This window comes from Cucumis sativus, chromosome 6 (assembly GCF_000004075.3).
Source record: "Cucumis sativus cultivar 9930 chromosome 6, Cucumber_9930_V3, whole genome shotgun sequence".
Taxonomy (NCBI): Eukaryota; Viridiplantae; Streptophyta; class Magnoliopsida; order Cucurbitales; family Cucurbitaceae; genus Cucumis; species Cucumis sativus.
Genome location: NC_026660.2, coordinates 25,876,133 through 25,901,728, shown reverse-complemented (window position 1 = coordinate 25,901,728; position 25,596 = coordinate 25,876,133). Strand labels below are relative to the sequence as shown.

The 25,596-nt window shown below is 33.9% G+C and overlaps 5 protein-coding genes and 1 long non-coding RNA gene across 10 annotated transcripts; 4 read left to right on the top strand and 2 right to left on the bottom strand.

The window, feature by feature from the left end:
• Positions 1 to 10: 10 nt before the first annotated feature.
• LOC101207095 (casein kinase II subunit alpha-2) lies at positions 11 to 5,087 on the top strand. Its single transcript, XM_004141829.3, has 10 exons — positions 11 to 524; positions 965 to 1,094; positions 1,273 to 1,467; positions 1,816 to 1,973; positions 2,756 to 2,846; positions 2,947 to 3,012; positions 3,122 to 3,204; positions 3,520 to 3,583; positions 3,953 to 4,021; positions 4,699 to 5,087. Exons 1-10 carry the CDS (start codon positions 247 to 249, stop codon positions 4,756 to 4,758), a joined length of 1,194 nt encoding a protein of 397 aa, XP_004141877.1. The 5' UTR covers positions 11 to 246; the 3' UTR covers positions 4,759 to 5,087.
• Positions 5,088 to 5,348: 261 nt separating this feature from the next.
• Positions 5,349 to 7,328, bottom strand: LOC101207985 (uncharacterized protein At2g23090). The gene is made up of 3 exons (XM_011659586.2): positions 7,023 to 7,328; positions 6,732 to 6,772; positions 5,349 to 5,698 (listed from the first exon to the last, which is right to left on the bottom strand). Exons 1-3 carry the CDS (start codon positions 7,096 to 7,098, stop codon positions 5,579 to 5,581), a joined length of 237 nt encoding a protein of 78 aa, XP_011657888.1. The 5' UTR covers positions 7,099 to 7,328; the 3' UTR covers positions 5,349 to 5,578.
• A 2,484-nt stretch (positions 7,329 to 9,812) lies between these two features.
• LOC101208556 (acyl-CoA-binding domain-containing protein 3) lies at positions 9,813 to 12,382 on the top strand. 2 transcript variants are annotated; one of them, XM_004141835.3, is made up of 3 exons: positions 9,830 to 10,935; positions 11,635 to 11,740; positions 11,850 to 12,382. In XM_004141835.3, the coding sequence occupies exons 1-3, from the start codon at positions 10,184 to 10,186 to the stop codon at positions 11,919 to 11,921; spliced, it is 930 nt and encodes a 309-aa protein (XP_004141883.1). In that variant the 5' UTR covers positions 9,830 to 10,183; the 3' UTR covers positions 11,922 to 12,382. The 2 variants fall into 2 exon arrangements, with proteins under 2 accessions (XP_031743341.1, XP_004141883.1); XM_031887481.1 differs by lacking the exon at positions 11,850 to 12,382 and having other exon boundaries at positions 9,813 to 10,935; positions 11,594 to 11,723.
• Positions 12,383 to 14,536: 2,154 nt separating this feature from the next.
• Positions 14,537 to 19,353, top strand: LOC101208957 (molybdate-anion transporter). 3 transcript variants are annotated; one of them, XM_004141836.3, is made up of 10 exons: positions 14,537 to 14,895; positions 15,164 to 15,308; positions 15,820 to 15,988; positions 16,336 to 16,594; positions 17,266 to 17,354; positions 17,626 to 17,808; positions 17,916 to 18,001; positions 18,115 to 18,199; positions 18,703 to 18,874; positions 19,060 to 19,353. In XM_004141836.3, exons 1-9 carry the CDS (start codon positions 14,688 to 14,690, stop codon positions 18,835 to 18,837), a joined length of 1,359 nt encoding a protein of 452 aa, XP_004141884.1. In that variant the 5' UTR covers positions 14,537 to 14,687; the 3' UTR covers positions 18,838 to 18,874; positions 19,060 to 19,353. The 3 variants fall into 3 exon arrangements, with proteins under 3 accessions (XP_004141884.1, XP_011657887.1, XP_011657886.1); XM_011659585.2 differs by having other exon boundaries at positions 19,019 to 19,353; XM_011659584.2 differs by having other exon boundaries at positions 18,703 to 19,347.
• On the bottom strand, positions 18,499 to 24,648 carry LOC101209446 (probable prolyl 4-hydroxylase 9). 2 transcript variants are annotated; one of them, XM_031887480.1, is made up of 9 exons: positions 24,419 to 24,648; positions 24,195 to 24,314; positions 23,824 to 23,981; positions 23,132 to 23,234; positions 22,284 to 22,379; positions 22,041 to 22,106; positions 21,812 to 21,931; positions 20,237 to 20,348; positions 18,499 to 18,821 (listed from the first exon to the last, which is right to left on the bottom strand). In XM_031887480.1, the coding sequence occupies exons 1-8, from the start codon at positions 24,542 to 24,544 to the stop codon at positions 20,253 to 20,255; spliced, it is 885 nt and encodes a 294-aa protein (XP_031743340.1). In that variant the 5' UTR covers positions 24,545 to 24,648; the 3' UTR covers positions 18,499 to 18,821; positions 20,237 to 20,252. The 2 variants fall into 2 exon arrangements, with proteins under 2 accessions (XP_031743340.1, XP_004141886.1); XM_004141838.3 differs by lacking the exon at positions 18,499 to 18,821 and having other exon boundaries at positions 20,028 to 20,348; positions 24,419 to 24,647.
• Positions 20,347 to 22,241, top strand: LOC116404583. The gene is made up of 2 exons (XR_004217499.1): positions 20,347 to 21,248; positions 21,361 to 22,241. It is a non-coding gene; the product is annotated as an uncharacterized LOC116404583 (long non-coding RNA).
• Positions 24,649 to 25,596: the final 948 nt, after the last annotated feature.

Genomic DNA, 25,596 nt, shown 5'->3' with positions numbered 1-25,596 from the left:
TGTAAGATTGAACGGGAAAAAAGAAGGGAGAGGTAGTGGCAGTGGCACACGCAATAGGAAGGCCAAAGTATATGCGTCAAAACTGTAACGACAACAATAATGCGCTCTCTATCACGACGTCTCCATTAGCCACTTGAGTCACCCGTCCCGCTCTTTCTCTTTCTCCTTTCTCTTTTCTTCTCTTCTCTTCTCTCAGTTTACACTTGCGAAGCTCATGTCTTCTTTCATGGCCTACTGCACAGCCACATGAACCATGCCACCCTCCGTCTTCTCTTAGTCTTCACCGTCTTTTTCCTCCTTCCTGTCTCCCACCCTCCCACCTTACGCTCCCCTCCCCTTCCACCCTCTTCCGACGCTAGCTTCTTCAGCTCTGCTGTTGGTGCTGTTCACGGTGATAAGATCACACCGATCGGATTGTTGGGCTCTAGCTACCCACTCATGTCTAAAGCCCGCGTGTATGCAGATGTCAATGTTTTGCGCCCCAAGGACTATTGGGATTACGAATCTCTTGCTGTTCAATGGGGGTAAGTTTGAAACCCTAGGTTTTCGGTGGTTTTTTCCTTTGGTGGGTGGTAACTTGATTGATGGGTTATCGGTTGTTGCGATGGTATCCCATTTCTGAGTATATAAATCATCACTGCATGATCTGAGGCTTAATTGCTAGTGAACTGATTTTATACAATTATTGGGATAGTTGAATGTGTGTAGTTTTCTATCTCTCTATCATGTTCTATTCTACTTGGTTTAGTTGGGGATCGTTGAGATTGAGACTGTACTTTATAAAACTGGATCTGAATTTGGAAAATTTTACTTTAATCCACTTCTTTCCCTATCAAATGGAGGATGAATCTGGAGCATTCTTTGTTCATTATTGGTTTTTTTTTGGGTACCTATTTTCAACTTCTAATTCAATATGTCGCTCCTTTTTCTGACTTTTTATTGGATTTTGTCTCTCTATTCCTAGTGATCAAGACGATTATGAGGTTGTCCGAAAAGTTGGAAGAGGAAAATATAGTGAGGTATTCGAGGGAATAAATGTTAATAATAACGAGCGGTGCATTATCAAAATCCTTAAGCCTGTTAAGAAGAAGAAGGTACGTTTCTTTCAGTTGTCTTGTCTCTATCAATGGCTTATGAGAAAGATATTTCGACTCTCCGTCTGTTAACTAAAAGTGTTCAACAATGCTGTGGAACATTGCCATATTTTGATTCTAGTTCTTATTTGAGATCTGTATGTTCAATGGGATTTGAAATGTAGTTGATCTTCTGCAGATAAAGAGAGAGATAAAAATACTTCAGAATCTCTGTGGGGGTCCAAACATTGTCAAGCTTTTTGACATTGTTAGAGATCAACATTCAAAAACACCGAGCTTGATTTTTGAGTATGTGAACAGCACAGATTTCAAAGTACTTTATCCAACACTGACTGATTATGATATACGCTACTACATATATGAACTTTTGAAGGTAAGCATACTTCATGGAAATGTATGTTTCTTCAACCTCTAGTGGTGCAATGATTAGAAATTATAACTCGTGTATGTTTTAGATGTTTGGATAATCTTTTTTGGGTCAGGAACTAGTTGGGCATGGGTACAGGTACCATTATCTAAAAGAAATTGAATCCATTTCATGAAGGCCATTCCTCTTTCACAAGGGTTATAGATCTTATGGTACATTTTAAGCTGATTAGCCAAGATCTGTTTATCTTTAACTTGCTATCGTCAGCTTTGTTTCATAAGAGCTGTGTGGGGGTCTTCACCACTTTGTATAGCTCTTCTCAGTAATATGATGCAGCCATTTCTTTTGATACAGGCATTGGATTATTGCCATTCTCAAGGGATAATGCACAGGGATGTTAAACCTCACAATGTTATGATTGACCATGAGTTGAGAAAACTTCGCTTGATTGACTGGGGCCTTGCTGAATTCTATCATCCTGGCAAGGAATATAATGTTCGTGTAGCATCAAGGTAACATCCATTAGTATTTGGTCATTGGCAGTTAGTCACTGTTAGACTGGGTGTTAAATGAAAATAGTTGGCGAGGCATAAACCCAAGGAATAGTTTGTTTTATTGAATTGACATCATATTAAACAGAACGAGTAATTTCTTTCATACAATTAGCATTTAGTTCAATTTAATCCAATCTAATTTCAAATGGCCACAGATCCATGTAAACCAACTTAGAACTTTATAACCTGATCAAATCCAAATAGTTTGTACTTTTGTGTGATTAGGTGACCTAAGTTGGTTTTACCCCGATAATAAGATTCTTTGAGACTTCAATAGAAGATTTTGGTTCTTATTCGGGAGCTTATTCATTTATGTTAACGCCTAGATATACTATTGATGTTTGTCCATCATAGATTTAATTCAATGCTTGAAAAACACTTGTTTCCATCAGTTTTATTTTAATGCTTCCATTTGGCCATTGATGACTAAAGTTTTTTGCAAATATCCTCTTGGTCTGGCCCTCTTAGATTAGACCCCCATTTCATTATTTCATTTTTGGTTGGGGGTGTTCGTTCTGTCAGGGTTATGCATATGTATGTGTATATATAAATTTTCCTTCCCTTTCTTATGACCTTGTGTACTTTTCATCTTTTCCAATGAAAGCATGTTTTCTTATTAAAACAAAAATGAAAAGCTGTTGCCATTTTATTTGGGGTTTATCAAGAGTGTCTTTTAGTTTTTCTGCATCCATTTGGGTATAAGTTTTTTTAATTAAAGAAATTTAAATCTATTCTCTCAGATACTTTAAAGGCCCTGAATTGTTGGTTGATTTGCAAGATTATGATTATTCTTTGGACATGTGGAGCCTTGGTTGCATGTTTGCTGGAATGGTGAGAAATTTCTTTTCTAAAGATTTTAAACTCAGTGAACACTGAATTTATGAAACCCGTTATTTGTGCTTGATAGTGTTTCCTTGTTTTTTTCTTGTAGATTTTTCGCAAGGAGCCTTTCTTTTATGGCCATGACAATCATGACCAGCTGGTTAAAATTGCAAAGGTAATTTACTTTGGTGAAATTGACAATTATTTTCTCTTGTACTTTGGTCTTTAATATTAAAAAGAATCTGAATAAAAAATATAAATATTGTTTCTGGATGCAATTTCAGGTTCTTGGGACCGATGAGTTGAATGCATATTTGAACAAGTATCATCTAGAGCTCGATCCTCAACTTGATGCACTTGTTGGGAGGTGTGCTTAAACTTTGATATGATATTATGAAAAAGAATCAGTTGTGTTCTAGAAATCAAACGCTTCTAATTTAGCTAAGAGAAGCCTTCTTTCCCAGATATGATATATTTTCTTGTAGAATAGTTGTAGAATGAGTGAAAGGACAAGTTGTTATGCAGATATCCACCTAAGATATTAATACTGAGTTTTTAGAGTCGAATTTTGTTCAGTTGAGATCTATCAGCTGTGTGTATATTTATTGGATTGATCTCTCGTGCTTATTTTAGAAGACGATAGTGTTAAGGTTGCTAAACATATTTGCATATACTTCTGCAGGCATAGCAGAAAGCCGTGGTCTAAATTTATAAATGCAGACAATCAACATCTTGTTTCTCCCGAGGTAACCTTCCTTTGGTTATTTGAAAGTTATGGCATATGTATCGTTATTAGTTACCTTAGAAAAATCATCAAAAGAATTGGAGAGAAAAGACAAAGAGAGGCTTTGAGATGACTGATGAGCTGACTCGAACCCACCTGGCCAAGAGCAATGCCTATCTTCAAATATCCTTTGGTTTCTTTCCAACCATACTTTGAAATCAAAGCCTTTACCATTGTGTTATCTGACATAATCTTTTTCTTTTTCCATATGAATGAGAATTTCTTGAGTTGAAAGAGTGGAACGTTCTTAAAATTTCTCAACATAACGTTGAGAAACGTTCTTTGAAATATTGAATATTTTTCTAACATTGATTTCTCTTTCCTAATACAGGCTATTGATTTTCTCGATAAGCTTCTTCGATACGATCACCAGGATAGGCTTACAGCAAGAGAAGCCATGGTATTTGAATTCTTATTTATAACTTTCCCCATCAAAATTGCTAATTAAGAGCTTGTTGATTGTATTTTCTTGTTTCTATCTAAAGCCTGCTGGGAACCTTTGATGCATTGGATTTAGGCGAGTAAGACTAAGTTATTCATATGAAAACTGTTAAGTGAAAAAGATTAAATTCCTCTTGCTCCCTTTTTTTTCTTCAAACAAAAAACAATACCTGTTCCTTTTCTAGTAAAATAAATAAATAAATTTAATTATTAGGGAGAAGAGAATAAACAGTTCCTTTTCCTCCCAAGCCATTGCATTTTCATAAATAGTAAAACTACTGTATACAACACACATATCGTGATGTGGATCCTTTTCTAGTTTCAATCAAGGTTAATATTTGCACATTTGCATTCCTAGTTTTTTTTTTATTGTTTATATATTTGCATCTTTCTTCAATACATCCATAACTCAATAGATTCAAGGACTGCCAATAAATATTGTGTTATTTCATTCCAAACTAGAGTGGATGCATTTTGCTGATTGATTTTGTGAGATCTCCATTGATTTCTCATTCAGAAAAAAATTCATTACATAAATGGGCCACCAGGATTTTAGACTTGAGCTTCTATATTTTAACAAGTATCATAGCGCATTTCAGAAGTGATGCTAATAGTTTGGCTTTTATATGTTTGCAGGCACATCCATATTTCTCCCAAGTGAGGGCTGCTGAAAATAGCAGGATGCGAACACAGTAGTAGTAATTAGATTAATTATGTGGAGTAATGCATAACCTATAGTGTTATATTGGCTATGGGATGTTTAAGTGTTGATGTTACTACAGAAATACGAGCTGCCTTGTATTATAGTTTAAGAAACTGAAGCTAAAAAGGACTTCTATATTATTTTTTGAAGTCGCTTTTTCATTGTTCTGGAGAAACTATATGTTATGTGCAAATTCTGAAGTGTGTATGCTGACGCATTCAACGCTTCAAAGTATTGCCAAATTCTTCGTAAATTGTTCTTCCAAGACCATTAATATACGGTCATAATGGCAAGTTAAACTACCAGAGTTTTAATAACTTCAGCAAGTGTGTAATTGATCTTACCACCTTCCAATTATATGTCTAGTAGTTATTTTTCATCTTTCTTTCCGTTTTTAAATTACAAATCTATTTGACAGGATCATGAATTTTAAGATATATCCAACATGAAAGCTGTTCATCATGCGAGAAATAAAATCTCAGTAAATTGGTCGAATTCAAATTTCGTAAGATAACAAAACTACCGTGTAAATTCATGGAAGAAGCTCGAGTAAACCATCTAACGGTTAGTTCTACGCCAGTTAAACAAGACCATGGAAAATATACCACTAATATATTAATTCAAAGCCAATTTTCTGATACATGGGGAGCAATACCATAAATAAACACACCAAATAGCGTGCAAACACAGTTCAAGACAAGAAATCATGCATCCTGCTACAGAGTCGAAATGGCAAAGATTCACATCTAAACAATGAGGCGAGGAGGTTGCTATCAGAGCGTGCCTTGACAGTATTCTTTCTTGTTTATTCTTTCATTTTTTAAGATGTGGGAAACAAGTGTGGACATCAGATTTCGGGTGCTTTGCCTCAGCATGTTCCCTGCATTTGACCTCAGACGTCGTGCAGATAAAGGTTTGCATGCATACCTTGCACTGCATTCAGTTTCACAGAAAATGCTTGAAACATAACCATGGAATCTGGTGTAAGCAAAACTTAAAACTCAAATGACCTATTCCCTTTCATAACCAGCCACAAGGAAAGAATATCTAAGTGTAAATGATATAAAAGCTACACAACAGTAGCAAATATTGTCAATACAACACTCTTCTGAATACTCCATGAGCAACAAAAACCTATGGGGAGCTCAGAAAGTCGCAGGCTTAAAAAAATAACATTGTAAAAAGCATTGATTATGATGTCCAAACTCCAAAGTTCGGTTTAAACAAATCTTTATTTTAGTCGTATAATGCCGAAGCACAAATAATATAAGTAATTCATCAATCGACAAGATACCCCAAGAGCATCCTAGAATAGGTGTGGAATCGAATGATAAAAGACGTAAGTTTTAAAATCAGGACAAAAGAATGATGGTGGAACCGCAGGTTATTTCTTCTACATGGCCAGTGGCTATGAGATTGTCAGACCCGAAGCATGTCCTACCATGAAAACTTTAAACTTTAAGTTTTACTTGCTTTTAACCATCACATTAACTGCAGGCCCACCCAACTTAGCTATGTGTGTGTACTCGGCACTTCATAGTTCATAACACTAATGGTAAGTTCCTGAAGATGACTGGAAGATTTACTTCAGCTCTGTTTGGTACCATTTTGTTTTTAATTTTAGATTTTGAAAATTGTGCTTGTTTTCTCACATTTAATAACTCATAGTTTTCATCTTAGTAATTGAAAACCAGCAATCAGCATTATAATTGCATGTAAGGTGCCCACCATACTATCTAATTGAAAACACTCATCTATTGAATGTGAAATTCAATATAGCGCAACGTGGCTAAAAAAGAAAAATGTCCAGCACAATTTAGAAATTGAAGTACAAGCGGCACAAAGAAGGAAAAAAAAATCCCTTAGACACTACAGAGATGAGCGTGGGCCAAAATCATTGCCATCAATAGAGCAACTAATTCAACTGTCTACATATAAATTAGCATCAAACATTGTCAAGACGTACCTGAATAGACATTGCTTTCTTGTTTGCTTCAAGCTGACTTCCTGATAACAAAAGAAACAAAACCCTCAAAATATGAACCGAAAAAACTCACTCAAACAATCAACTCAGCAGCTAACCTACCCCAACCCCCACGGATCCCAAAACAGAACTAAACAATCAAAATAATTTCATCCTCACATAGTCTTCACGTTGGTTAGTAGATATCCGCCGAGAAATCTAACAAAAATACTCCAACAAAAAAAATTGTCGCTAAATAAAAGCGAAGAATTAGAGAGAGAGAGAAAAACTCGCCCTTAGAAGCAGCTTTCAGCTTCTCCATGTTCTTCTCGCGGGCCATCTTCGATTTTTGGCCGTTCCCTCCACCCATTTTCACGAGGAACCCCGAGAGAACCTTACTAATCTGAAACCCTAATCCGAAGAAGAGATCGCCTTCGCTCGCTCGCTCGGAAGCAAGGCGCAAGTGATACAAAGCGGTTTGTTCATCTTATAGCTAGAGCGGTCGTGTAAATATTGATAGGATCACCCGCATAAAGGTCACAGACCAATGAGATGGTTTTACAGAATTTCCTTCTTTTTTTTTCACAAAGGTTGGGTTACAAACCGGACTTCGATTTCAACCGTGCAAAGAAGAATAAATGAAAGCCTTTCCATCAGTGGTTTTCCTTTTCTTTTCTTTTTCTATTATAGGTTGGTTCCATTCCATCTACATACATAATTCAATTTATAATTTTAGCTCAATAACTTTAAAAATTAAATAATATATCCTTTTAAGCTTAATTTTAAAAAAATATTTATAAAAATTTGACTTCCAATTTTGTGCTATTTAATATAATTTTGCATTTAAAAGTTCAAAATTTTATATCCATATATAACAAAAAGATAAAACTGTCTTTTCTTCAAGTTACTTTTAGATCACATAGTATGAAAATTATTGTTATTGCTCTTGTTAATTCAAATTGAGAGATTAAATTTTGATTTTTTTTTATTACATAGAAGAAGTAGATTCCTAGTGATTTGGTTCGCTAGGGATGGGAAAACATAAATATGAACATAAGCATTTCAACTTAAATTTTAAAGGGAATCTAACATGAAATACACAATAGTCAAAATACAACAATGTTAAAGACAAGGTAACATATATATCAACTAAACATGATAGTATATAACAAGTAAAGAGTTTAGAGAGGCACAAAAACTGGTAAGTGGTAACCCAATTCATTGTCACTTCACCTATTGTGTAAGAGTTGGTGTGCCAAATGAAGATAAATCTCACCATTATGTATAAAAAGAGTTAGCCATTTAATTGATAGATTTTCCTTTCAACCCTTACATAAAACCATCACTTTAGTTATAGTTAACTTAAGACTTCCTTTTAAGTCTGGGCTCCCATCACATACCACACAGATGAACTTCTCTCCACCGTGGAGAAGGAAGATTTTCTCAATAGAACCATCAAAGTGTTGAGCATTGAGTTCTCACTTACTCTCTTACATACGGAATAACCCTAAATTCTTATTTGGTAGCATATTTTATAAAAAAAAATCACAAGAACATACAAGTATCAGTTGAGCTAAGCTCATATTGACACACAAGATATATTTCAACTCTAAATTTTCAACTTAAAACAATTGTTTACGTCAAAAAGTTTTCTAATGCATTATTATGTTAGTGCCCTAAGCAAGTTATACAAATCATCCATATTTGGTTGGTTATTTATTTCATGAAAATAAATAGAGTGATTAATGGAGACAGACTTTAACGTAAAGCTCATAATTTCACGGTTGACTAACATGAACATAATTTAATTCAATTATAAGTTTGATTCCTACCATTTACATTATTATAAACTAAAAAAAAAAGAAAAATATTGTAAATATTAAAACGGTTGAAAATATTTTTAAAAATATAGTAAAATTTCATAATACTTTCTATCTACTGTCTTCTATATCTATCATACCTAATTATTATTTTTTTTTGTATATTTTATAAATATTTTGATATATATATATTTTTTTAAAAAAAGTCATTCTTAGATTGAGAAAGAAAATAAAAATATAGCAATCGACCCTTTACCAAAGATTGATGCTTGTCGGTGACACGTAAATTTGATTATATAAGTTTCTTGGGGGATTTTGTTTGGTTTTAGAAGAGCGAGAGACGTGAGAAAAGTTGGTTTTATGGGGTGTCTTTGGGTGAATGCATTGAATCGGCCATTTATAGGTTCGCTGTCGTTTTTTCTTGTTGATTTGTTCGGCCAATGAACGTGATCCTCTTTAATATTATAGTTGAATAATAATATTGTTATTATTGACTCCGCCGCGCTTCTTCTTCTACTCAAACCCCAAAAACACTATTATATTTTAATATTACATTTTATGGACTTCGTTGTGTCAAAATATATTATTTTTAAAAATTAGTTATAGGTTTGGAGTTGGTTGCTTTTCATTTTGGTTTTTGTAGATTTACACACCATCATAGATTCATATTCATCCCCAACTGTATTAAAATTTCATCCTCAATTTTCAAATATTAAATTATTTTTTTTTGGCAAAAAGTTGTTTCAATTTCTAATCTCTTGATTCATGAAAGTACGTAGATATATGATGGGAGATCTACTCTCAACAACAAACTCATCTATATTTTCAGTTACAGTTATGCATTTTTGTACTAAGAATATTTTAATTTGAGAAATTATTTTATGTGAATTTCAAAATTATTTAAAACAACTATACGAGTGATAGTCTCCTAGTTAGTTATTAGTGATATCTACTATCAACAATAACCATTAATTTAATAAATTCGAAAAGAACTCAAATGATAGCAGTATATGAATATTTTGTAGTCTTTTACTAACTTTTGAGATTTATATTTAATTATTTTAGGATTTTTTTCCTTTGTCATTTATCCAACTAACCCAATAAATAAAAACAAATTTAATCAAACAATTTTGATAACTAGATTCTTAAAATAGAGAAATGAAGAAAAAAAAATCATTATCAAATATCTAACACAGAGATCTATATATTTCTTTAAAAAAAATTGACCAAATTTGAAAAGGAATTGAAAAAAAGAAATTGAGAGGAGTCTATTTAGATTGTTTTGGTATTATTGTAAACATGATCTTGATTTCGTCGTTTTTGACAATGATTACAAAAGGCAAAACGCCGCATCATCAAACACACAGCGCCCTAATCCGATCGTGATCATCGTTCCCAGTTGGTGTAAGGGTTCCATTCCAACACCTTGCTTTTCAGATGATTACCAACATCATGGGCCCGACACCTAATTCCTGCCCTCGATGCTGATGCCGACTCGAATATACTTTGCTCTGTTCTTCCAAAATTCCCTTTTCTTTTCTCCAACTCTTATCTTGATCCCCCTTTCTTTCTCTTTTCTCTCTATCTAATCTCCTCTCTCACCGCCGTTCTTCCTCTATTTCTTTCTGTTCAGTTATGGATTTCTTTCTTGAACTTGCGCTAACTATTAGTCTTCCTCTTCTTATTTCATTTGTTGTTAGTAAGTTTCTTTCATCCAGGGGGCCTACTGATCAAGAATTGGCTCCGTTTGGTTTTGACTTCGGATTTGGATCGCGAATTCGTAATCTGGAGATTGGTAAACCTAGCGTTGTCGTTGAAGATTTTGTCGGTGAGGATGAGATTGTAGAATGTGAACCGAAACAGGGGAATTTCACCGGAGTACTTGAATCTACAGATGGAACTGAGAGGGAATGTGATGATGAGGTGATTGAGTCTGTGGGGATTTTGGAAGAAAGAGTAGAGAGTAACTTTGATAATACTGGTGGTGATTGCGGAGGAGAAGGTGCAGAGAAGTTAATCGATGAAAGTTCTGTTAGGATGAGGTGTGAGGAAACTGGAATCAATCGGGATGAGGAAGAAGACGTACGCGAGGGCAATGAAGTTGAGGCGTTTGAGAGTGATCGGAGCAAGGAATCCGGTAGAGTAAGCGAGGGACGATCGGTGGAGGAGATTGCCGTCGAGGATGACGATTGGGAGGGAGTTGAAAGAACTGAACTGGAGAAACTATTTGAAGATGCAGTAGGGATTGTGAATTATCGTGAATTCGAAGATCCCAAATTTAGCGGTGAATTGAAGATGCGGCTGAACGGGCTTTACAAGATTGCTATGGAGGGGCCTTGCAGAGAACCGCCGCCAATGGCTTTGAAGATCTCTGCTCGAGCCAAATGGTAAAATCAACTCCTCTTTTGTCTCTCGTTTTCATTTCTCTTCGATTCAATGTTTCTTCTGCTGTCATGATCTTCCTGCAACTCAAATGCTGTTGTTTTCTTGGAATTCGGGAAAATAAGATTTTGAATCCACAAAACTGCTCAAAGTTCTGGAAATTCTATATATTATAACGCACATTGCAACTCTATGATTCTCTTTTGTCTAATAGTTATGAATAAGTAGCTAATAGGTAGAATACAAATCTTTCAAAATAATTGTCAAGTTTGAAGATTTTGACATTTTATGCTATAATTACAAATAATTTTTATTTGCATACAGTTGATTATAAGGAAAAATAAATGGTGGGTTCCAAATATGGTTACTATGTTATATTTGATGCTCATGAATTTGGATGAACTGTATCATTGACTTCATTGTTGTTGAGTTCTTGGTTTCAAAACCTGAAAGTTCGTGAATAGAATGATGATTGAGAGATTGAGATGAAAATGTACGGGTCAAGTTTCATGAATTGAGTACTGTCCTCGTTAGATGTGCATTGCTTTTAATGACTAATGACATAACTAAATCAGGATTTGGTCTAATCTTAACTGATTTAAGAACAAATTGATGAGTCCTGATTTAATGAATGGTTTCTATTTGTTGTACTTGACATCTTAGGCTATTGTTAGCTTTGCTAAATTGGATGCAATCTTTTTAAGGAATGCCTGGAAGCAGCTGGGGAACATGACCCCTGAGATGGCTATGGAAAGCTATTTACACCTTGTTGCTGAGAACATTCCTGGTTGGACGTCCGAAATTACTTCGGTAAGTATTTAGTTTCAATGCGAGCTCACCATTTAGCCCCAAATGATTATCAAACGGAATGTTACTGATTGCACCTCAAACTTGGTTTCTTTTACTCTTCTGATTGCAGGAAAGTAGTGATCAAAATGCTTCTCATTCTTGCAAGTCTGAAAAACTAGCTTCAGAAACGAAACCACTTTAACGAACCGGGGAAAGAACTTCAACCGTGTTACATCGAATATCAATTGGTTTTCGTTTGTATATCAATTGGTTTTCGTTTGTATATCAATTGGTTTTCGTTTGTATATCGATTTTCTACTGGAACTGCAACTGCAGGAAATCTGAATAACTAAAGCCTTGTTTCAACTGCAGGGGATGAAAGTCAGTGATGAGGAAGGTCTATGGAGTCAAAATTCAGTTTGTAAAGTCGTTCTAAGCTTTGGTTCTTTATTGGCCATTTAGCCATTTTCCTATGGTTTGCATTTTAGAGAACCTGGCTATAACATTGTTTATTTTTATCCATGACAATCCGGGGTTCTTGTAAATAGCAATTTGAAGTTGTTTTTCCAAGGTATGAAGCTGTAAATTCAAAAATAATTCCTCTGCCTCTGTAAGTTTGGATTGATTTCTGAAAATAAATTAAATCATTTGATTTTGTTTTCCTTTTTCAGTTCAATATTTGAAAATGAGAATTCAAGTCTCATTGGATAATTTGATTGGAAGGTAGTCGTTGCCAAATGGTAGAGAGTTAGTTTTAATTTATTTCTACACGTTTAACCACAAACTTTTGATCTTAGGTCTCTTCGGTTCTCACGTTACTTCGGATCATTTGATTGGCCTTTTGTTCGTTCAATAATTGCGGCGATGTTTTATATATATTTATAATTGTTCTGAACCAACAGAAGATGTCATCTAAAACTCACCAAATTTATAAAATTTATTTAGATAAAATTTAAGCTGCGTATATTTCAACCCTCAAATTCATGGATATGTCGACATATTTATAAATATTTTAATAGAACATGGAAAATATTCAACAGCAAAAAAAAAAAAAAAAGGAAATATCTTAACTGCTAACTATGCTGATTCCTATTTCTCATGTTTGTCCCTCAAGTTACTTTTATTTGGTCAATAAAAATAATGGAAAATTGCAATAGTTAAATTTTAAAAAATTGTAAATATAGCAAAACTGTTAGACTATCGCTGATAGAATTCGTATAGTCTATCAATGTTAGACTAATATTTTCAAAATGGTCTATTAGTGATTAGACTAATATTTTCAAAATGGTCTATTAGTGATTAGACTTATATCATTGATAAAATTGGACAAATTTTGCTATATTTGTAAATTTTTTAAAATGTTGCTATATACTTAATTATTTTGAATCTAATTGCTAAATTTGCAACTATCTCATAAATAATATGAAGTTTGAGAGGGAAAGAAGAGAGGGAAATTCATTTCTTTCTTTTCACTCTAGAATACGTTCAGAAACTACCAGTAGTTTTGGATAAGAAATGTCTGAGAACTTTTGGAAAATGCCAAATACAACACTCATCTTTAAAAGAATTCGCAAATGGAGTAAATATCATATCGTTAATAAAAATATATCAACAAAGTATGCGGTAAGACCGGGTTTACGAGAAAGAAGAAGATTTCTCAAAATCTCCTTTCATATCAAGTCTTTATTATATTAGTAGGGGCGCAGTGGTAAGGCCGCTATAAGAGGAGGTTCGAATCCTTCCGTCCCAGTAAGTCAGACCGTTGCACATTTTTCGACATGAGGAGTTAGTTGACCCCGAGTAGGATTAGGAGCCGCTTTTTTCCGATCAGATCAACAGAATAGGCAAATTCCTTGAAAAGGGATTGAGAGAGTTCAAACTATGCCAATGGGTGAAAGGATATATATTTTAAATATTTACAGCTCTTTAAAAGATTTAATATCCATCCATCCAACAAATATTTTATAATTCTTTGAAGATAGGGACTGAGTTTAAGGTTTTGTTATTTGTTTTTTATCAATATTTTTAAAATCAACCCAAATAGAAAGTTTACTTTGCAATCAAACCACAAGAATTTAGAATGATAAAATAATTATTTATAATGATTGAATTTAGAATGAGTTGTTCCGTAACAAAGAAGGAACTAAATAATTAAATTATTTACTTACAAATAGAAAGTTTACTTTGCAATCAAACCACAAAATTTTGGTGTAGGAATAAATTATAGTTTAATTGAAAATGTCTTCAATTGCTTATTACCTCAGATTTCAAGATGGTTCTATGTTGGTATCAAATTTTGAAATATTTAATTTTAACTTATACGTTAGAAATAAAAACAAACTATTTCACATCTACATTAGGTTAATATCAATATGATTGGATGGAAAGAAATATTGGTAGAAACACCGTACAACAACTAACAACTATCAAAAGACTAGTCTAAAAGATCAAATTAGACTAAACTTAAAATTTTAAATACAAAAATGTTATATTTTATAAATTTTAGGAGCTAGGAGTAACACAAGAATTGAGTGTAGAACTAGGTAGAATAAAACTGGTTGAAGTTAAATAAGATTTAAATAATAAAATTAGTAATAAATAAAGTACATAATATGAAAATTATAAAAAAGAGTGTAAAATGGGTAACGTGAAAATGCCTTTAAACTATGGAGAACGATTATGAAAGAAAAAAAAAAATGAAACTATTTGGAAGAAATTTTTTTAAATAAATTTTATAAATATTTTTAATATTTTATTATTTTTTAAAATATCTCTCAACTACAATAGTTAATCAAATAAAAACATATATCTATATAATAAAATTTCCTTCGCCGCGCTTCTAAGCAGTTGAAGAGAAAATTGAGCAATGCTGCTTGCCACCGCGCTTTTTCCCCTTAACGATCTCACAATTCTCTCTCGGAAATGGTTAGAGATCTAGGGCTTCTTTGAGAGGTTAACTGTTAGAACAATGGCGGTGATCATCGAAAATTCAGTTTGGGAACCAAATCCATATTTGTTCATCTTCATCTTCCTCTCTTGTTTTCTTTCCATCTTTCTTCTACCTTATGCTTCCAAAAATAGCTCCACCAGAGCTCCTGCTCCGTTCGAACATGGATTTTCATCCGCCTTTTCCACTTTCCAGCGGAAGTTTCTCTTACTTTATTCTCTTGCCTCAGGTAAGTTCGATGCATTACTCTTGACATTTTTTTGTAAAGAAAACTGACAAGAAACTGATCGTTTGGAATTGTGGAATTCATCTAACGAGCCTCTGTCTGGCGATATGTTCTCTTTTGTAATTTGACCTTTTTCTAGACTATTTTCTCTTCTTTAATTGCATTTCTTGTTAATTGCCTAGCCGAATTGAGTAAACGTAAACTTCTCCTTCAATTGAGGGGTGTGGATGTGGCTATCGGTTATTTGAATCTCTCCTCTTTACTTTTACAGTAATGGAAGGCTTATGGTCAGTATATGGTGAGTTTGAGTTTACGTATCGTGGAGTTAGCAGAGAGCAGATAGTGTTGTCTCTATGTGTTGGATATGCAGCTTCTCTCTTCGTCGGTACCTTTTTGGGCATTCTATCCGATTTGATGTAATTTTAACTCGATTCTTACTCAATTACCTTCTTATTCTGAAATGTCGTCTTCGTCTATACGACAGCATGTACAAGAAATGAAAATATGTTGCTGGATTCTTTTTCTAGTTAGGCATAGAATTATACCGGCTACTCTGATGTGTCGAAGAATTTTGTTTACGCAGTATTCCGATGTTAGAAACTCAGACATTTTTTGGTGAAGGAAATAGTGATTTCACATAATTTATAAGCTCCTCGTTATGAACATTTGGATCGGACAATGTAGTTTTATTTTTATTTTTTGGAACAAATATAAAGGAAAAGATACTGCAGTCTAAAGAATTTCATCGTTGTTTTTCAGTAATCATCACTTTCTAGGTTGTCACCTTGATTCCTATGCTCACTAGAGAGTAGAAAATCTCCTCCAATCCAATGCTCCTTTTCAAATTTCACTACTGAGAATTTATTTGTAAATACAGTGCAGTAGATGATGCTGTTCCTCTGATAGATGATTCTAATGTTGTTGTAGAGGTCAAAAGAAAATCTGTATGACGTTTTGCATTATACACCTTGTTACTGCCATATGGAAGAGGATTTCTGTGCATCCAAGTCTCTTTATCGCCAGTGTAGGCTTATCTCTTGCTACTTCAATATTTTCATTCAGTTTCGAAACATGGATGGTGCATCATCACGAGAAGGTTGGTTAATATGGCTTTGCACCTGGATTTATTTAAGGTAGACCACATAAATTTTCATCAATGCCATACTTGTTTAAAGGAGTTCTCAGCCCTCGAATACGAAATCAGTGGACTCTGGTTGTAATATTTTTTACTTCAAATTTAAGATTCTTGAAATTAAACAAAACAGCCTGTTCTTTAACTAGATTGATTTAACCTAGTTTTGTCCCCAGCTTGCAGTACATATTTTTAATTGGTTGAATTGTTGGCCTTGTTGACTTGTATTTTAGTTCCTACGTACCTCATGAGTGTCATGTTTGAAAGAAAGCACTAATTTAAACTTCTCTCATAAATTTCTCTCCTTGCAGCAAGGTCAAAGGCAAGATATGTTAAGTGACACTTTTTGGCTAATGACTATATTTGAGTCTGTCTCTTTGGTTGGAAACCAAATGCTTGTGAACAGTCTGATTGGTGATGATGTTAAGAGGAATATGTTTTCTTCTTCCACTGCTGCTGTCTTCTTGGCATTGATATGTTTAACTTTTATCATCAAAGGGTGGACAGAAGTATCACAAAGAATAGAACTGGAAGACTATAGAACTTCTTTCAGTGCATATATTTTAAGTGGTAAGCAGCTTCCTTATATATACATCTTGATTTAGGTTTGTTTTTAGTGGGTAGAAATTGGAATTTTCTGGCTAGTCTATTTATGCCCTTTATTATTCATTTAACGTATTAGTGTTGCTCTGTTGACACATTAACGTCTCTGTGTATTTGAATATAATAGTTTTTCCGAATCCCAATCTAGCAGAAACTATCAAATACTTTTGTATTGTTTTCAGGGATATTTTGGATAAATTCTTATACAAGGTTGGGTCTTCTCTAGTTATATTCACTGTTTATTAAACACTCACTAATCTTCTAGAATATCATTTTCAACTTTTTTTCAGAACCGAATGCAGCGTCTAATTAGTTTTTCTTGTTTTCTTCTGCGCTCAACTAATGAGAAACCTAGGGAACAAATAGTGTCCTCAAGAGTAAAAATGATCACCAAGTGCTTATCAGTGTCTTCACCAGGTTTAGGTAGATTCTTTAACGTATCAGATTATTTAATCTCATTACGTAGTCTGTACTGAACTCATTATATGGTTTCATGGTCCATTATAAGTTTAGGTGTTTATTTTTCAAGTATGAACCAGGGTTTTTGTCAAGGTTTTCCCAGTTCCCATCAAATAATTTGTGAATTGTGAAAGAAGTAGTAGATGTTCTCGGTATTCATAAACTGTCATAATTTGCAGATAAAAGGATATGGTTATTGGCGTGGGCCCAAGCTTCTGTTCACTTCTCTGTTGCATTCTTTTGGATTCTTTGGGCTCCGACATTAGTGGTACATATTTAAATGTTTATTGAGGATTGCAATTATAAGATCATTGAAGTATCAAAGTTAATTTGTCAGAAGATTTGTAATGTTTGAAATTGTATTCCACTGGATAAGTCTTTTGCTTGTCCTCTAATTTTAAGATTCTTCGTTTAAACTAACCAAACCACTGTTCTAGTAATTTTTTAAGAGTGTCAATTTGAAAATGGTACTGCTGTTGGATATAGTTAACAGGCATTCATAATCATATTTTTTGTTTACTTTATTATTTTTGAACTAGGCTGATGGGCGGGAAGTGCATCTAGGTTTGATATATCCATGTTTGCTGGGATCAAGAATCCTTGGAAGCTCATTGTTTCCATGGCTTATGAGTGGAACATCATCCCTTCGGACTGAAGATTGTTTACTATATTGCTTCGCAATATCAGGGCTTGTGATGTCAATTGTTGCTTTTGATTATCAGGCAAGTTAAATATGACTCGATGGTTTTAGGTTTTTAGGTTTTTGAGAATTTAGACAAATAAGGAGCTTGGTTTTCCACTGCTTGATCTATTTGTCTATAATATGCAGGAGCTTGGAGTTTTAGTGATGCTATTTTCCATATTTCATGCCTGTGTAGGTTTGATTTTACCTTCACTTGCAAAATTAAGGACTATGTAAGTGTTTTACTCTATGATAGCATCTGCAGAAATGTAATTATATGCATACATCAGATTTTGATTGCACACTGGTTTTTCTTTTCTTTTCTTTTCTTTGCCTTTTCTAATAGGTATGTGCCAAATAAGTTACGTGGAGGGATGATTAGCTTGTCTCTGGCCCCTGCAAACGCGGCAATTTTGTTTTTCCTGTTGCAGGTATGTAATTTTACCTTCAATTGAACTCTTAAGAGTGATGGAGCTTGCATTGGTGTCGACAAGAGCTGATGCATGCCTCCATCATTCAAAAGCAACTTATTTGTTTGAAAATGATCTGCACTTTCTAAGGAAAGGATTAGGCGTGTTTTGTGAGAATTTAGTACTGGGCCTTAGGTTTCCTAAGAATATATTCCCGTGTCTAAATCTAATTTTTTTACCATGAAGGGCCGTTGTGAAAATTTAAGAAAACGAGGGAGAACGTAGATGAAGTTAGTGGAGATATTTGACGTGTTTGAAAGTCAAGATGAAGAGGGTCTATTTTATCAATTTCAAAATGCGTACATGTTATACTAACCCTAATGGAAAAAATAAAAAAACAAATTACCAGAGAAATCCAGATTACATGTTATTAGATTTGATATGTTTGGTTCAAGGTCCATTATGACCTTTCATTCCGTAAAATAAGAAACTGCAGAGATGATATTTGTGTCTTATTACTGTAGGGAGGCTATTACCGGCGCATCGAAAATTCAGTGATATTAGCATTTGCTGCCATTGGTTTGTTCACTTCGGCTGGCAGTGTGTATGCATTGAAACGGTGGGGAAAGCATCCATATCAGACCTGGCAAAAGCAGTAAAGTTGTTTTCAACATTTCTAGCTTTGGTTTGAAGTCGGTAAGCATCCATTCAAAAGTATAACTTCTAATCTTATGCTTAAGCTTGCTAGACAGAGTTATGGGATATCAATTTGTTTTGTTGATTATGATTAAAATTCAACAAACCCAATCACATCCTATCTCCCTGTTTTTTTCTGGGTAGTTCGGCTAATTCAATTCCCTTTGATGTTAAATATCATGGAGAGGTCTCTATTCACCATGTTGTAAAAGGAGGCAAGTAGCTGCCTAACCTTCGAGTCTCAATATAGGATCCCATTTTCATCCGCTAGGATCCAAGATCAACGAAAAAGGTTTGATGCTTATTCACAAGATTTTGGAACGTGTTTTATACCTTTGTAAGCTTTAATTAAATAAAGATGATGTTAGGTTTTGTGCCTTTTACACATGAATTAAAAAAAATAGTTTTATATTAATTAAATTCTAGTATATAACTAATTTTGTTTAATAATGTGGAAGGATTTGAATCTTTCATTCCAATATGATCTCTTAGTCCTAAGTGGTCCTTAACCAATTGATGGAGCTGATAATTCATTTATATCTATTTTGCAGGACTGTATTTAACTAAAAATTGCCACGATAATTTATCGTCTTTTTAAAAATTAACTCTTTTTTATGTAGAGAAGGGAGCATGAGATGAGATCATGTACTGTTGATCTAATCATTGTCTTTACCTATTATCAATCCGTGAGTGGTTTAATTAAACAGTATTGGCATAAAGGTAATTTTCAATTTAATTGCTGGAAGTATTTGTTAATATTTAACATACATGGAATTAATACTTTGGAGAAATGACAAGTTTTAACATGACACGACCTCCCTAGATCATCTAAGAGAACTAACTAAAATTTCTATTTATATTAAAAACTTGATTCTTAAATGATTCATCCTCTTTTTAAATTCAAAGTCATAAAAAAAACTATTTTAAAATAACAAAACTTTTGATAGTATTTACAAAAAATTGAAAATTACCTTTATGCCAATACTGTTTAATTAAACCACTCACAGATTGATAATAGGTAAAGACAATGATTCAACAGTACATGATCTCATCTCATGCTCCCTTCTCTACATAAAAAAGAGTTAATTTTTGATGATATTTACAAAGATATCATAATGCATTAAAAACGTAGACTACTATCGCCCGTGTTTCATTATTATAGACTAATATTTTGATTTTGATTGATTAATTTGAAAATAATCTGAATATTTTACACAATAAACTGAATTGGAAAAACATTCTAACCTTAATAACTACCCTATATGTAATCGGTAAGGTAAGGAGGAGAGCGTGGGAAACAAAATTTGTATAATATTTGAACTCATTCTATCATACAGAGAAAATTATGAGGAAGAAATTTACGGCTTATGAATTGCATTTAGTATAAAAAGTCCTCCTGCATTTGATCTCTGATCCACTTGGTCGCCACCCATTTCTGCCCTTTGATCACAGGGCAGCTTCCATGAAGTGATGTCTACAAAATTATGCAATAAATGAGATTCTCAGCAACCAAAATGCTGTACACAACAGTACCCATTTAATTCGTAAACCATTCTTGATATATAAAACTTTACATCATAATTCTTCTAAATGACACAAGCAAACACGAAAGCACAAACATGCATATAACATAAACAATGAATGGTCCACAAAATATGTTTTTCAAAATAATTGCTATACCTTAAATACATGCATGCTGTAAGGCCGACTTTGCATAATAAACATGAGATTCGGCATAAGATACTAACATAACCTATGCATCTCTTAATCTTAATGGAGTCTCTTTATTTGTTCGAACTCAACACTACCGCTTACAATATTAATAAATAGTCTCCTGAGCCCAACGTTGCGAGGTCAGATTATCAGATAGAACAAGTCCCCAACCAAATAAACTCTCATTTTCCAACACCATGTAGCTGGGTTTGGTTAGATGTAAGTTCATTAGTTTTCTTTAAAAAAAATGTTTAGTTTCAGAAAGTTTTCATATATTAATTAATTACTAGGAACTCAAATGTTGTAGTTAAAAAATATATATCTTTTTATTTTAATTTCTGTATTTTCTAAACAAGATGAGTCTCAACATTGAATGAGTGACACGCCGCAGCAGCACCAAAACATAAAAACTCAACAAATTAAAAGTAAATTTGACCCTTAAAATACGTGTCTGAAGCATGTCTGTGTCCAACACGGCAACACCTCTACATGCTGATCACAATATGTGCCTAACGCCTATCCTTCCTAACGACCATCACCTTATAACATCTTTATTTGGGAACAGATCCATCGTGAAAATTGGGACAGAAGATGGTCCTCTCCAAAGGCTCTTTAGTGTCATACAACTTTGGTTTTTTTCCTTCTAATGACTGGGATCTTGGTAATCCTTGATTTCAACTTCTACTGTACTAGCATATGATATTAGTTCGTAGTTTTGATATAGTCTACTGTTCTTTGTTACAAACATGTGCTAATTCTGGTTTTCATGGCAGATTTAGGCTCCTACCCGTAAATTGATGAGTGAGATTTATTAATCAAGAAAGGTGATGGGTCGATGGATTTAGAAAGCTTCCACTTTCTCAAGTACGAAACTTATGGACTTAGTAACCAATCTCCAACTCGTTCTCTGACAATATATTTCCTTCTATTCACACCCCACCTCTTATTACCTTCACTTGGGCTCACCTTTCTAGTTCTAACTAGCTTCTCATAGCCTGTTATTCCTCACTACCTCTTTCAGTGCCTCACTGCCTCCTCTTATAAACATGTTTAATAGAGAGTCTATCATAAATCGAGAAGCTTCATGCTCAAACAAAGCATAGATGCTCCTTGTTAGCTCATGGTTCGACAATACACATTACACATTACACATCATTAATCCAGACAGCATTCAAATTGAAACTACTATATCAAGCAAAAGAGGATAGGAATAGGAACACTAACCGGATCAATTGTACCATTTGGGAAAACCGAATAAAACAGAAGTCCATCACCTTGACGTGGCTTCACTTTCAAACCAATACATGTTTGGAAATTATAGGTTCCATCCATGTTCAAGCCATTCTGCCAATCAAACACAGTAAATACTCCATTTGACTAATGTTCTTGGTTGTAAAAAATGTCAAGAGAAAGGCCACCTCGTTCATACGGTCCTATGGTGGTCTACTCTTACCTCAAATGGAAACATGGTTTCTCCACCTTCTTCAACATCAGTCAAGTACAACAAGAAAGAAGCCACCTGAATTTTTTAATGCTAAAATGTCAGGGAAAGTAGTGCAAAATTCTATCTCCCCCCTTTTTTGGGAGGGGATCAAAATATTTCTGTAACAGAGCTCTTATAAATGAATGAAAAGAATTGAATGTTGAATGTTTACGAGCAATAAGCAAAGGAAAAGCTAATATATCTACGTTGTACCCTCTGGCTCTTCTGTGGCCCATATTCAGAAGGCTTGAACGCATCATAATGAGAATTATACTTCTGCCCAATCTCATAACGCAAAATATTATATGCCTGAAACACACAATCCTCAATCAATTTTAAAACATTTGGAAACAAGAAGTTCTATACTTTTTACAGATGCAAGAAAACATCCTTAAAACATAAAACATCAAGTGGAAATGTAACCTGTAAATAAATTAACTATGAAATTAAGCATACTATTCTATAACAGATTTCTACAAACAATTAAAAGAAATATATAAAGTATCAGGTCCATCAAATGGATAGAACACAATGACTAATTATCTCAGGTTTTATGTCACCTGTTACTACTTACTATTGTGTACCTTGGTATTTAGTCAAGAAATGTGAAGAGGTAACACTGATCCTCTTTTAAGTTGTCAAACTGTCAGAAGTTTGAACAAGAAATGAGAAGTTTGAGAAAACTTTAATCTCAGCTTAAAATAACAAACAGAATCTGACTACATAGTGGATTTATATAAATCCCATCAACTATAAGAAATTAATGGTCAAGATCCCATGTTAAGCATTAAATTTGAAGAAGGCCAATGACCAGCTACTATAGAGATGGATGCAATAAATTAATAAGCAAGTTAGAAATGACTTGCTAATGGGTTCATCTTCTCCGTGGTAGTGAAAGAGTTCAAATCCATGACACTCCCTATCAAAATTTACATCAAACATACTCAGGATTCTAGAACCAAGTTCTTTTGAAACTTTAGACTCTTATGAATGATGTACCAACAGATTTCTACCTTAAGAAAACAGGGTGGAAATATTGATGATCAAAGTGGTAAAAATACCTCTCCATGCGTCCTTGGAATCATAGTTGCCCTTGCAATTTTTTCCTCAATTACACCCAGAGTCCCACTTTCATCTTCTGAAGCACTAAAGAACACTCCAGAACTGCTTGGGGCGGAGAAGAGAAAAGAATCAAATTGCAAACGTAAGCATCTCTACAAAATTCTATATCCCTATAACCCGAGTATAACCAAGAATTTAGAAGATCGTGCATTATAACCACTAGAGCCTTCTATACATGAAGCCGAAAACCAAAAACGAAGTAATAAAAATTTTCCAGTTTTGCCAATAGCCATGGCTAACCTGGAATTTTGGTCGAATTACGAAACAGAATAAAGAAACTACAATGGAAACATAAATATTCTAGATATGAATAAACTGCATGGATAATGTAAAATTACAAAAGCGGATGGAAGTTCCCAAAACCAATGCCTAGGAGTTCAAACGGAATTCCAATAAACATCATAGGTGAGAGTGACCAAAGAGTCGAATTAAAAAGAAACTATCTATAACTAAGCTGAACTTCAGAAATCTCGATGGATAATTTCTCATACCATAACAGATCGCATATATGGACAGAGTTTGGTTATAAATGGAAGTACAGGAAGAAACTTATGTTGAGGCCGTGCAAAGAATAATGGATGATAATTGATAAAATCATAAGTGCCAATACAGACAGACAGACAGAAGATACCTTGTTCGGACTCCTTTCGTGCTCTCTGCGGTTTCTCCCTTACGTAGAGCCAATGTAGACGGCCTAAGCTTCGGTTTCGCCAAATTAACTATACTCTGACATTGCTCCGCAGTTGCAAACTTGGGGAAATAAAGTGCGCGAGGTCGCCAGCTCAAAACCTCCATTAAAGGAAACTTTAAATTAGACGTGCAATAATCTAAACAACAAATCATGATCACTGAAGATCGAATGATGAGTTGCAAGGTTCATCCGTCGATAAATGATGTTCGCACAAATGCATGCAATCCTTAAAAAACAACTTAGTCTGTTTGACAATGCGGTGAAACTAACATACCAGATGTAATTAATAATTAAAACGAAACGGAGAGCACCTGAAAAGGAATCGAAGAAATGGAATCGTCGCCGTTTTCTCCCGAAGACATCAAATCAAACTCCGTAACATCGCTTGCCGATTGAAGCAACCTCGCCCTCGGCCTATCGTCATCTACATCCTGTTCAATCGTCCGATAACAATGAGATAATCCGAAAATTACAGTATAAGCATTGAAGCAACGAAATCTAACGGTGATTGGAAACTTGAAGCACACGGATCAACCTGAGAGAGAAGAGTAGAACCGAAGAATCCGGCGAGGAAACAAAAAAGGCATAAAACGAAGATTAGTGCGGGCAAACCTAGCTTCGATCTCAAGCTCCAATTACTTCTTCCGCTTTTGCCTTTCATGCTTCTTTCCTTTGATGCAATCACCGATCTCTTCCTTATTTGCTCCTCCTATTTACCGAGTTCCGAAGCGTTTTGTTAACTTGGACTCATTTCGTGTCTTGTCGCTCAGTCAACATAACGAAGGTTAAAAAAGTCTTTTCAGTTTTCGGAGGTTTTGTTTGTGTGACAGGGCGGGAATGCACTTGCCGTTGCCGCCACTTCATGCACTTGCACTGCTCCCCAAATATTAAATTTTATTAATTAATCCTCCTTAGGTTTTCATATTTTTATAATTTTCTAAATCGCTTCCATAAATTTAATTTCATGTTTTAAAAGACTTACTTGTATAAGAAATATAAAAGCAAACCACAAGTATTGTAATTTTTAAAAATTAAAAAATTTATTTTATCAAATGGAGCCTAAATATCGATTGCTTTCTTACTTACTTGATTGTGATTTTTTTAACTATGTTGTATTTTCTGTAAAATATAAAATTGAATTTATTTTTTCTTCATTAATTAGTGAAGCAAATACCTAAGTTCTTCTGTTATGTGCAAGTCGGTCACAAATATTGAGTGTCAATATTGATTTGAAGTCGAGACGTCTATACAACTCAATTTTTAGATATATTAATTACAAAAACTAAGGTGTAAGTTTAAATTAAAAGAAACAAACAGAATTATCAATCTGTCAAGCATATTAGGAAATTATAAATAGTAAATAGATAGGCTGCACTTTTTTTTTTCTTTATCCATTTCTTTTAGTCCACCCACATTTAGATTAAAAAATGAAAACTCGTAGACCATTTATTCAAACAAATATACCTAACCAATTCAGCTTGGACAATTTGTCTATCATTAAATTTTCGATCAGACCAAAATGACTTTTTAACCTATAAATAGACAAAAAAATGTATGTAGACTTTATTTATAAGGTTGTATACGATTTGATTTTTAAAAAAACACTTTTTATCCATAAAATTTAATAAGAAACAATTAATTTTCTAGTATAGACTTTAGTTTGATTCATTTACAATTTTGTACAAAATACTCTATGACTATTTAGTGTCTGTT

What these genes read in the sequence shown, in the direction of transcription:
- LOC101207095 (XM_004141829.3), top strand. Translation starts at nt 247, where the DNA reads ATGAACCATGCCACCCTCCGTCTTCTCTTAGTCTTCACCGTCTTTTTC. An exon ending in TCTCTTGCTGTTCAATGGGG is followed by an intron (nt 525 to 964) that starts GTAAGTTTGAAA and finishes CTCTATTCCTAG; the next exon opens with TGATCAAGACGATTATGAGG. An exon ending in TTACAGCAAGAGAAGCCATG is followed by an intron (nt 4,022 to 4,698) that starts GTATTTGAATTC and finishes ATATGTTTGCAG; the next exon opens with GCACATCCATATTTCTCCCA.
- LOC101207985 (XM_011659586.2), bottom strand. Translation starts at nt 7,098, where the DNA reads ATGGGTGGAGGGAACGGCCAAAAATCGAAGATGGCCCGCGAGAAGAAC. An exon ending in GCTGAAAGCTGCTTCTAAGG is followed by an intron (nt 6,773 to 7,022) that starts GCGAGTTTTTCT and finishes TTTTGTTATCAG; the next exon opens with GAAGTCAGCTTGAAGCAAAC. An exon ending in AGAAAGCAATGTCTATTCAG is followed by an intron (nt 5,699 to 6,731) that starts GTACGTCTTGAC and finishes AACTGAATGCAG; the next exon opens with TGCAAGGTATGCATGCAAAC.
- LOC101209446 (XM_031887480.1), bottom strand. Translation starts at nt 24,544, where the DNA reads ATGAAAGGCAAAAGCGGAAGAAGTAATTGGAGCTTGAGATCGAAGCTA. An exon ending in ACGAAAGGAGTCCGAACAAG is followed by an intron (nt 23,235 to 23,823) that starts GTATCTTCTGTC and finishes CGCCCCAAGCAG; the next exon opens with TTCTGGAGTGTTCTTTAGTG. An exon ending in GGCCACAGAAGAGCCAGAGG is followed by an intron (nt 22,107 to 22,283) that starts GTACAACGTAGA and finishes TAAAAAATTCAG; the next exon opens with GTGGCTTCTTTCTTGTTGTA.
- LOC101208957 (XM_004141836.3), top strand. Translation starts at nt 14,688, where the DNA reads ATGGCGGTGATCATCGAAAATTCAGTTTGGGAACCAAATCCATATTTG. An exon ending in TGGTGCATCATCACGAGAAG is followed by an intron (nt 15,989 to 16,335) that starts GTTGGTTAATAT and finishes CTCTCCTTGCAG; the next exon opens with CAAGGTCAAAGGCAAGATAT. An exon ending in TTTTGTTTTTCCTGTTGCAG is followed by an intron (nt 18,200 to 18,702) that starts GTATGTAATTTT and finishes TTATTACTGTAG; the next exon opens with GGAGGCTATTACCGGCGCAT.
- LOC101208556 (XM_004141835.3), top strand. Translation starts at nt 10,184, where the DNA reads ATGGATTTCTTTCTTGAACTTGCGCTAACTATTAGTCTTCCTCTTCTT. An exon ending in ATCTCTGCTCGAGCCAAATG is followed by an intron (nt 10,936 to 11,634) that starts GTAAAATCAACT and finishes AATCTTTTTAAG; the next exon opens with GAATGCCTGGAAGCAGCTGG. An exon ending in GGACGTCCGAAATTACTTCG is followed by an intron (nt 11,741 to 11,849) that starts GTAAGTATTTAG and finishes TTCTGATTGCAG; the next exon opens with GAAAGTAGTGATCAAAATGC.